The sequence below is a fragment of the Miniopterus natalensis genome, chromosome 9 (assembly GCF_054644295.1).
Source record: "Miniopterus natalensis isolate mMinNat1 chromosome 9, mMinNat1.hap1, whole genome shotgun sequence".
NCBI lineage: Eukaryota > Metazoa > Chordata > Mammalia > Chiroptera > Miniopteridae > Miniopterus > Miniopterus natalensis.
Window position 1 is genome coordinate 39,462,212 of NC_142089.1, and position 11,463 is coordinate 39,473,674.

An 11,463-nucleotide genomic window follows, 5' to 3' on the forward strand; every position below is an offset into this window, starting at 1 on the left:
ATAAAGATATATTTTTTAAAAAATAGAATAAATAAAATAAAAAAATAAAAAATAAGTCACTTTTCAGCCCTAGCTGGTGTGCTCAGTGGTTAGAGCGTCTGCTCATGCACCCAAGGGCCATGGGTTTGATTCCCGGTCAAAGGCATGTACCTGGGTCGCAGACTCCCCGGGCCCAGTGGGGGTGCCTGTGGGAGGCAGTTGAGCGGTGCGTCTCTCACCTCAATGTCTGTCTCTACACCCCTCTCTCCCTTCCACTTTCTCTTTAAAAAAAAAAAAATCGATGGAAAAAATATCCTCCGGTGAGAACTGACAAAAAATTTTTTCAAAAATAAGTCACTTCACCGCGTGCTGACAGCCCGGCCGCGTTTGCGCCCCTGTAGCGCAAAGATAGGAGGCCTGGTGCGCTGGGGACCCTCAGCGACCCCTCCCCGCGCCTGGGGGCTCCCCGCTTACCTGTCCTGTTCCTCTTCCAGGCTACAGCACGATGAGCCCCCAGGAGGACAGCGAAAACCCCCCCTGCAACAGCGACCCCCTGTCGGCCGGGGTCGACGTGGGGAACCACGACGAGGACTTGGACCTGGACACCCCGCCCCAGACCGCGGCCCTGCTGAGCAGCAAGTTCCACCACTACCGGCTGCACCACCCGGCGCTGCACCACAGCCACCACCTGCAGGCGGCCGTCACCGTGCACTCCGTGGATGCGGAATGCTAACGGCGCCTCCGGGAGGGAGGGCCTGGGGCACCCAGCGCGCCGGGCCACGGGCCGGCCTGCAGCCCACCGAGACGCCCCGTGTCTGGGCTTCGCCAGAGCGGCTGAACTCACGCCCTGCCTGTTCATACGTTTGGAAACGAGGGAAACGACAAAGGGACGCTTGGGAAGGGGCCAGGCTGGCTCTGCGGTGGAGGGGAAGTTAGCCTGCTGCGCGAACCTGCCGCGATCCTGGCGGAACGGAGCAGAAGGCAAACCTCCGAACGCGGAGACGGGGCCTACAAGTGAAACCCTGGGAACCTTCCTGAAGCTGAGCCAGAGGAATGTTCCGAGGGGCCAGGAACACGCGGCTGCCCTCGGGGGGACGAGGGGACAGGGCTCGGCGGGGACCGGGCGCGGCCCCGGGAGGGACTGGGCCCTGAAGGCTCCCCCTTGCTCCTGAGCGGCGCCCGGTGCCACGGTTGCTGTAAGGGACTCCTGCTAAAGCTCTAAATGATGCATCTCAAAGTTTCTAAGTAAAGGATTATTTTTCTACTATTTATTGAACTTTCGAGCATTCTCAAACTCGGGGGGAGAGGAAAGGAAACACGTGAGACGTTTTCAGCGATTATCCCTGGCTGTGTTGTGTGTAATGAAGTGGTTCTTTGACTAAGAAGTTCTGTTTTCTTATTTAACTGATACCATCCCACTGCCCCACTCCGCGAAATGGGAAAATGAAGAAATCTTTCTCTCCGACTTGTTTACACGCGTCTTCTTTAGGACATCGTTTCATGGAAACACGCCTTTATTCGTAATGCAGTCCGGTCTTCTTTCTCTGTGTTTGACAGAGGCGGGGAGGGGCGGAGACACCCAAGATGCTTTTAAAGAAATGTTGTTCCTTTTTAACACATTCCCACTCCCCACACAATGCTTTTCTTAGGTTTCTACAAAACCTAGTGTTACAACCCCAGCCTTTCAGCTAAGGGAGGGTTGTGTTTTTTTCTCTTTGTTTCAGAGACTAGAAATTTGAAAGCATCCCATTTTGATTCTGAGAGTATTGAATGCATACAGGAAGGAGTTTTGAAAATTCAAAATTTGGATTGTGTATTAAAGATTTCTTTTGAAATCATCATTCGAAGCTGCTGCCAGTTATCCAAGAAGTTATCCACCAAGCTGCTTTGTGATGTATTCAGAGATTAATCCGATCCAGCTAACAGAACATGGCATTGTAATTTTAAAGTAGTGTTCTAATTACAGTGATGTATTTTAGATTCACATGTTGTGATTCCAATATGTTATAAAGACATTCTTGCACCGTGTGTGTGGTAAATCTCCGTTTATATGTAGTTGGGAAAAAAAGTCACTGAATAATGTTTTATTGATAGGGTATTATGATATAATGTTTAAAAAAACCCGGTTCTTCGGCAGTACAGGAAGTAAACTATGTGTATCAGGAAACCCCTGATATGGAACCCCGTGTATGAAATCGCAGCCTAGTGGAATAAACTGTATGAACGGACAGTCTCAGTGGTTATAGTGATTTGTCCATGGACCACTGCTCGTGCCTTGAGGCAAATTACGTTCGCTTTGTAACCAAGCCGATCCGTTGCCAGACTGAAAGCAGGCCTCCTTTCTAGGCCGCAGTCAAGTTCAGGGGCTTCCGGACCATCTCGGATATGTGAAGAAATTTAAGAATGTCATGGGATAAAATGAAAAGCCAATATTTTAAAATGTGTGGGACGTAGCTCCCCTTCCTGAACGTCTGAATTCGTGTCATTAATGACGAATAAATGGTGGTTCTCTAACTGCTGGAGAGAATGGATGGTTTTCCTGTCTTCCCGGAAAATTAAACCTCTCCATGGGGTGCTGGGTTTTTTCCTAAAGTGAAGAACCTTTGTGATAAGACACTAGCTTCTTAATTGGGGGGAGGGGGGGGATGGGACTTGGTGTTTCCAAGAAAAGAATCACAAAACCTAGAGTTTAAAAATAAAAAAATGTTCCCGCCTACTCAAATATAGTAACAGAAATGCATTTTGTGTCTTTTGTGATAAGAATCTCCCTTATCCTGAACATGGGGGGGAAACCCGTGAGTTCTTGTACCTGAGTAAGAAAACGACTGTGGTTTCCAGTTCCCGCAGAATGTAGGACATACAGGCCGTGGAGTTTGGGTTGGAGTTTTGATCTTCTAAGTTACCTTTTGTCTTCTTCCCTGAGCGTTGCACGTAATGTTGTTTAAACATGTGTTGTTCGTGTTGTTGTTATTTAAAAGCAAAAATGCGTCTTTGGAAACTTTTTTTCATGGTGACCAGTATCGTTTCCTTTTGCTCCCCCGACACCCTGGCTTCGTTTCACACGCGTCTTCCCCCGAAGGCCTGGAGGGAGCGCCCGCCAGTGGCTTTTCATTCACTGAGGCCTCTGGTGCCCGTAACCAACAGTGCCTGTCGCTGCTGATAAGCACCAAGAGCTGAGGGCGGTCCAGGTCATTTTACATAGCTAGAAAAGGAAATTGCCTGTTTGTGGCCCAAACAACCAGGGTTCAGACCCGTACCAGTTCTCGTGGCCTGTATGTGTCTGCTTTTCAGATAATGTTTGTTTTAGACATTTCGGAAAATGTAGTTTTTCTTCCCCTACTTCTTGATTGAATTTGGATGCTCAACTGAACTTCATTAATATTTTTATTTGAAAGACGTTGTCAGATTTACTCAGACAGGTTTATTTTGCATGTCAGACTGGCTGGTATGCGTGGAAAGAAGTCCTGGAAGATTACTTAAGCTCGCTTCCCTTTGGCAGTGGACTGCTCTAATGATTACAGTTTTTAAAACGTGTATCTGGTAAAATAATCAGACCAGGCCAGCCCAGCCTCGCCTGTGTCCTTCTCGGTCTGTTTCTGAACGAAGGAGCAGTGATTTTCCTGGCTGCGATACAATGCCATATTCAGGATCTTTTTCTAAATTTCCAGGAAAAAAGAATCTAGTTGAAAGCTATATTTCTACGGCTATTAGTTATAACCGTAGAAGATGGGCTGTTTAATAGCTAAGGTGTGTGTCAATATATAGAGATGTATATCCATTTCAGATCCTTCTGTTTTTTTCTCCAGCCTCTCCCCTTCCGTCCTAAACTGCTCATAAGGCAACTTCTCCATCCTTGAATTCAGTGTTTCTTAACCTGTTTTTTAAAAATTCAGTATTGTCCCTCTCCCAAGGAGAAAATTTTGATTTAATTTAAATTCATCCTAACAAGAAATTAAATACTAGGGGATACAATTTTGTTGGAGAGGGTGGAGCTTTGGAGGGCTACAAACCACTGTAATACCAGATTTATTTTCCTCTCCCAAGAATCAGTTTCACGCCTTGGTGGTCAGTATCGCCCCCATTTGAGAATGTGTGCCTCCCAGGTCTGTCCTCAGCCCCTTTTTTAGTGCTCGCCTGGGACAGTCGAGCGCTGAGCTGAAAACGAGGAGGCCGGGAGCTAAAACCAGAGTCTCTGATCCCAGGCTCAGAACCGTCTGGGACTCCCCCCCCTCTCCTGGCACGTCTCACTCGCCCAGTCCAGAGCCTCTGTGTGAACAGTATCGCTTTCCTTTTGGGGGGCTGGTTTTTGGTGTCTCTACCCTCCGTGGAATCAGTGGCCTCCGGCTCGTTCCCAGACTCTTATCGGATCCTTCCCTTACTCAGCAAATGCTCCCTGCGCCCTACAACATGTCAGGCACTGTGCTAGGAGCGGAGTACACAGGGCGAATGAAGCAGAGCGCCCCCTTCTCTCCCCGACTGTGGGCACGTAGGTGGGTGAGGGTTGACTCCCCAGGGTTTCCCCCACTCTTCACGGTGTAGCAGTGAATGTGATCCTGGGAGTCGGCCTCAACGCTAGAGTTGTATTTCCCATTAGTCCTACCACAGCCATCCTAGACGCATCCTGTTTATTTGGTCATAAGCTGGGTCAAGGCGACCACCCTGAGGCATTCCTCCTGATGACAGGGAGAGCCCGGGACCTAATCGGAATCCCACCTACCTCTGCATTCCCACGAGGGAGATGAGAAAAATCCTTATCTGTGTAAGACCTTTTGAGTTGGCATCTTAACACCTGTACTTGATAGCTTCCAACGTAGGCATTAAACAAGCAAGTACAAAATTATAAGTACAATTTCAAATATAGCTGTTTACTGTGAAGGCAAAGGAAGAGTGATGGAAAAAAGAACCAGTAAAGGGGGGGTGTAGGCAAAGAAGAAACCTGCTTTAGATTAGATGCTCATGGAAAGTGTCTGGTGCCCTAGCTGGTTTGGCTCGGTGGTTAGAGATTCAGCCTGCGGACCAAAGGGTCCCGGGTTCGATTCCAGCCAAGGGGCATGTACCTCGGTTGCAGGCTTGGCTAGGGTTGGGGCGTGTGTGGGAGGCATCCAATCGATGTGTCCCTCTCACATCAATGTTTCTCTCCCTCTCTCTTCCCTCAGGTGAGGATTTAAAAAAAAGGAAGTGTCTGAGAAGGGGATGTTAAAGCCGCTACTAGAGGAGGAGCCAGACCACAGGGCAGGGGGACAGGGGGTGTGCTGACCTTTGGGGCGGAGGAAGTAGAGCCTGCGGCGGGCCTGAGATCGGGAGAGCATCACGTCTAGACCGTTGGCCAGCAAAGGGAAGGAGAAATGTAGGAAGGTGGGTCCTGAAAGCCATGGAGAAAAAGTGGGTGAAGTAAGTGGGAAGTCAGTAGGATCTTTAAAGAAAGCAGAGGGTTAGGCTCTATTTTTAAAAGATCATTAGGAGTTGAAAATAGATTGTGGGCTTAGCAAAAATGGAAAAACTATGGATAGGAAACGATGGCCTAAGTCCAGGCAAGCTGCAGGGCGACGCAGGAGAGACGGAGGAAGGCAGAATGGCAGGAAGCCCGTTTTGGAAGCAGGACCATCAGGGTTTGGTTGGTTATGAGACGGGTGAAGAGGGTTCCTGACTTGGACAGTCGCATGGTGGCGTCACTTTCTGTGCTGGGGACCTTGGAGTAGAGGAAGGAATTAAGAGTCAGTGTTCAATGTATTTGGTGCGAGGAGGCCCGAGATCCAGGTCATCCCGCAGAGCTCAGCCCGCTGATGACTTTGACTCGCCATGAGCAGCGGCTCAGTGACAGGCAGTGGGAACTTCTTTTCATCTGCCACCAGCGTGACTGGGCTCTGTTGAGTCTGCACGTGTAGAGCTTTCGCTCAAACCGCCCTGCCTACCCCATCCCCTGGGTGGCGTGTTCCTGAGCTCGAGCTCTGCTTAAATCCGGAGCCTCATCCTGCTCCGCCTTGCACACCGCTGCTGTGTTCCAGCCAGCGGGTCTGCTGACCGAACACCTGGCTTTCCTGACGTCATGCATGTTTCTGTTCGTGTCTCTTGTGTGAGTGATTTTCTTTCCAGCCTTACGGAGGTGTAAAAAAACATATAAAGTTTAAAGTATACATCATGATGATTTGATATATATATTTGTTGTGGAAGAATTCCCCCATTTCATTAACATATCCATTGAGAACAATAAATTTTAGCGAATTTCAATTATATAATAACAGTGTTGTCAACTATAGTTACCATGTTTTACATTAGATCCTCGGAGCTTATTTACGTTCTATACCCTTTACCAACCTCTCCACATTTCCCCACCCCCCAGGCCCTGGCAGCCACTTTTCTACTCTCTTTTTGTGAATTTGGCTTTTTTTTTAAGATTCCACGCGTACGTACGGAATCTACGCAGTATTTGTCTTTCTCCATGTGGCTTATTTCACTTAGCATGATGTCCTCAGGGTCTTTGTAAACGGCAAGATTTCCTTCTTTCTCATGGCTTTTTGTTCACACTTTTTTATCTACTTATATGTTCTCTTCTACTCTTAAGAGATATAACTGCTCCTAACTGAGCAAGCCCCAGTTCAAATACAGCTTCTGTGACCAGGTTCCTGAACCCCCCTTACTCACTTCTGCACCTGATAAAAAGTGAGCTCGGACCCTCAAGTCCTCCAGTGCTCTTCTGCACCCCAGCCATGAGCTTCTAATTCATACTGCCTTGGACTTTGGCTGCACTGTCTTTTGTCTTTTTTTAAATTTTTAAATTTTTTTCAATTACAGCTTATATTAAATATTATTTTGTATTACTTTCAGGGATACAGGATAGTGGTTAAACAATCATATACTTTACAAAGTGTTCCCATTGCATTTTCCTATCAACTCTTATTTTAAAAATAAGATTTTAGAGAGAGGAAAGGAAGAAGGAAGGGAGAGAGAAACATCAATGTGAAAGAAACATTGATCTGCTGCGTCCTGCACGCACCCCGACTAGGGGCCGAACCCACAGCCTGGGCGTGTGCCCTGACTGGGAATCAACCAGCGACCTTTTGGTGCACAGGACCACGCTCAGCCAACTGAGCCCCTCGGCCAGGGCTTCCTATGAACTCTTTTATAGGCTCAACTAGCCTTGAGTTTTCTAGGGGCAAGGACTGTCATTGCTCTTTGTAATGCTCATAGACCATATCCTCTCCTTTGCAGGGCCTTAAATATTTGTTTAAAAAAATACATTTCTAGAGCGTCAACTGCAGCCGTAAGTTAATTACTTGCAACATATAATACTGTACACAGCACTTAAAGTAGTAGATGAAGCACACTGACTTCTCCAAAATACTTGCTTAATTAGTGCAACACTTTTTTTTTTAATTTTGGTATAATTGACATATTCTTTTCAGGCATACAACGTAATGGTTTGTATATTTGTATGTAAATATTCGTATATATTGCAAAATGATCACCACATAAGTCCAGTAAACGTCCATCACCATACATAATTATAATTTTTTTTCTCAAGATGAGAACCTTCAAAATTCATCCTCCTAGGCACGTTCAAATATGCGACACGGTATTTTAACTACAGTCACCATGTTGTCCATTACATCCCCGTGACTTACATGTTTATAACTGGAAATTTGTATCTTTTGAGCCCCTTTACCCATTTCACCCACCCTGTATGCTCCACCTCAGGCAACCACCCATCTGTTCCGTGTATCCATGAGCTCATTCTGTTTGCTTGTCTTTTGAGTACAGTAATTTTTTAGTATATTGTACTAACAATGAAGACAATGTTACATGTTTGAAAGTTTTTTAATACTACCACTGATACAAAAATTCTCAACTTCCTAAAACATAGTTTCAATATATAGACCTTTAAAAGGTTACCTATATTGTATTATAATAATTTATGTGACATATATACACATCAAAGTGAAAAAAATAATTCTTTTTGGCTAATTTAAGTGTATAGTTACTTATCCAACACAGTTTTAAATAGCATTCCTTTTGAAGAAGGAGCTTACATATGGGAAGCTTTCAAACCCTACTTATTTCTTTGTATTTCTCCGTGTTTCTTTAACAGTATTCCCATTCTGTTCTGAGTGCTGCCTGATTAGAGTGTTTTATGTAACAATATACCCACCAGGATTACTGTCTTAGTTCTTACTTTGGCCTAGTGCTTTTAGAAAAAAAAAAATTAAAAAATTACATAACAAAAAGCTTGGCTCCCCTACAAAAGCGTGTTCCTGACTCTCAGGGCTCCTTGGCAGCCCTTTCCCCGACCCAGTCCGCTCTCCGGTGCATTCTCCTCAAAATCCGTTCCCAATCCGGCCGCATTCTCCAGCCGCTGCCGTTCTGCCCTGGCATTGGGGTTGGAGTCCTTGTCTACCTTTTACATCAAAATTGCGCTCTGGCCCCCTCTTCCTCTGTCCGCGGGGGAAGGAATGCGCCCCCGTCCCCCGGAGCCAGCGTGCACAGCCCTGGTGCGGCTGGGAGCAGCGAGCGTGCCTGCCTCGCTCCCATTCCGGCGCCTCCTCTGAGCTGACAGCACTCACTTGTCCCCTGGCCCACAAATACGAACCTCCCTTAACCTGGCTTTCCCTTCAGATTACTGTGAGATGTTCTCTCTCATCCTGGACCAAGGTTTTTAAATTATAAAAATATTTTAGATTTTTTTAATCTAAAATCAGACGCTGGGCCTCCCCCCGCCTCCTCGTGCGGTCTCCTTGCCGCTTGCCCTCCCCTGATGTGCTCCTCCTCTGCTGTGCTGTCCGCTACAAGCTGTAGAAGCACTCCTCCTCCCAAGGCTGCACCCCAACTCTCAGGGTCCCTCCCTTTTTCCTAAAATCCTGATCCCCCATCCTGTTTATACAGGCATTTCCCAGGTAATCCGTAATTTTATGTGCATCATAAAATTGACAATTTTAAAATATACAATTCAGTGGCACTTAATACATTTAAAATGTTATGCAACCATCAGCTCCATCTAGTTTCAAAAGATTTTTGCCGCCCCAGAGGGGAAGCTTTGTACCCATAAAGCAGTCGTTCCCCTTCTACCTACCACCAGTCTACTTTCTCTTTCTATGGATTTGCCTAATCTGAACATTTCATATAAATACAATATGTGACATGTGTCTGGCATCTTCCACTTAGCATCATCCATAGTATAGCCTGAGTCAGTACTGGATTCCTTTTTGTGGCTGCATAATATTCCATTGTTCAGACATACCTCACTTCGTTTATCCTTTCATCATTTGATGGACATTTGGGTTATTGCCACCTTTTGACAATTGTGTATAGTGTTTCTTTGAGCATTTGTTTGAATACCAATTTTTAATTTCTTTGGCTATGTTGCTAGGAGTTGAATTGCTTGGTCATGTGTAATTCTATGTTTAACATTCTGAAGAGCTGCCAAACTCTTTTCTAGAGCAGCTGCACCATTTTGCATTCCCACCAGCAATGGACAAGACTTCCAATTTCTCTATTTTGTTGCCAACACTTATTAACCTTAAAAAAAATTATAGTCATCCTAATGGGTGTGAATTGTATCTGACAGAGCAATGTTTTTTAAAATGTAAAATTAAAGCCCAATACTTGCTTAATGTGCTTAAATACTTTGCCATTGACCTCACTCTTGCTTTGCTCTTAGGATAAAGTCAACCTAACTCCATTTTACCCCTAGCCTCTCCATTCCTGCTTGCTTGCTTTCCCTTTCTTTCTTTCTTTCTTTCTTTCTTTCTTTCTTTCTTTCTTTCTTTCTTTCTTTCTTTCTTTCTTTCTTTCTTTCTTTCTTTCTTCCTTTCTTTCTTAAATGTCTTTATTGATTTCAGAGAGAGGAAGGGAGGGAGAGAGAGAGATAGAAACATCAATGATGAGAGAGTCATTGATCAGCTGCCTCCTGCACGCCCCCTACTGGGGTTGGAGCCCACAACCCGGGCATGTGTCCTGACCAGGAATCAAACTGTGATCTCATGGACCATAGGTTGATGCTCAACCCCTGAGCCATGCCAGCCGGGCTTCTCTTAAGTTTTTGAATAAGCCTTTCTCTCGTCCACCTCAGGGCCTTTGCACGTGCTGCTCACGCCGCCTGGAGTCCTTCCTCTCCAGGCCCACGCCTCCCAGCCGCATCCCTCCCATGGATGGCTCCTAGTAGTTCCTCCTTGGCTCTCAGCGTCAATGCCACATCCTCAGTGACTACCCACATGGTATTAGCTTCATTCTTCTCTTGGGAAAAGTTATTTAAACCCAAGACTGACTGGCTACTGCTGCCGGCCAGCAGAGAGGGTAGCATAATCCTTGATGGGAAAATTCATCTTACACTTACAGAGGGAAAACAAAGGCTGAAACTCTGGGTCCTCCGCCAGTTATTCTGTGCTGAGAGGGGAGGAGACTCTATTCTGTGACATTGAATTGCATAATAAACAGGTAAATGGAGCTTCTAAAGGAACTAGGAAAGCAAGAAGCTGAGAGAGATGTGGGGAGTCTTGAGACAGAAAGAAGACACCCGACGTAAAGGCTCTGGTCCCGCAGAGAAAGGTGGCCGGTGAAAGCCCTGTGAGGCACCAGGTGGCGAGGAGGCGAGAGGGGCATCGGGTTTCAGTCTGTCTGCCAGCTGCATGTACAGCCCCCTCCCCCGACAGCTTCACTGGAGTTTCAGAAACAGAAGCCTTGAGTGGGTGGCTTCCGGGGAGATTGAGGACAGTGAACCAAGTCCTGACAGGACAGAGCACAGAGCAGAGGACAGTCGCAGGACTGAGAGACAAATGAAACGAGTGAAGCCAAACTCAGAGCCAGAGGTCACAGGAACCCTGCCAGAGGTCACAGAAGCCCTGAGGGATGCACAGAAATCTTGGGCAGGACATTGCATTTCCCACAGGACATGGGACAAGAGCTCCAAGCGAATTTTATTTACATCTCCAGGACAGTTTGACCCCCGCCGGCCCAGCTGACATCGCAGCACCCGAAGTGAGGAGTCCCCTCGCTTGCTGTCATCACACCACGGTTACTTGTCTGCCTGCCTTCCCGCCAGACTAAGCGCACAGTCGGGGCCTCTCTTACCTCCTACCGTGTCCTGGCGCCCCCCTCGAGCAGGCACACACGGATATTTGCTGAGTGAATAGACTCGTTTTCTGACCAGAACCGAAGGTGGATTAAAAAAGGAACAACCCCCACCCCAAACTGGAAACAGTTGAAAACTCAAGATGCCTAAAGTAAAAGGAATAAGTTTACTTGTTAAAAGATAGAAAGAGATTGGCATTGCCTTATCAGAATGTCCCATAAGCACGTCAGAATCAACCTGTCCACTGTAAAAATACCAGAAGGAAATACAACCCTGTGCTCATGACCTTGGAGGAAGGAAGACCTTCAACAGGACCCAAGAAGGCAAGAGTCATAACTCAAAGATTGGTGTAATTTAAAATCTCTGTACTACAAAAATAACCAGCAAAAATAGAACAAAGGCTTGACACTGCCAATAATAAT

At 46.4% G+C, this 11,463-nt stretch overlaps 1 protein-coding gene across 1 annotated transcript in view; it reads left to right on the top strand.

The window, feature by feature from the left end:
• The window catches only part of CACHD1 (cache domain containing 1), a 192,433-nt gene extending 189,940 nt beyond the window's left edge, over window positions 1-2,493 (top strand). Inside the window, exon 27 of the mRNA XM_016208395.2 lies at window positions 474-2,493. Within this exon, the coding sequence (XP_016063881.2) occupies window positions 474-712 (239 nt within the window). The 3' untranslated portion in view covers window positions 713-2,493. The remainder of the gene's footprint in view (window positions 1-473) is intronic.
• The last annotated feature ends 8,970 nt before the right edge of the window (window positions 2,494-11,463 follow it).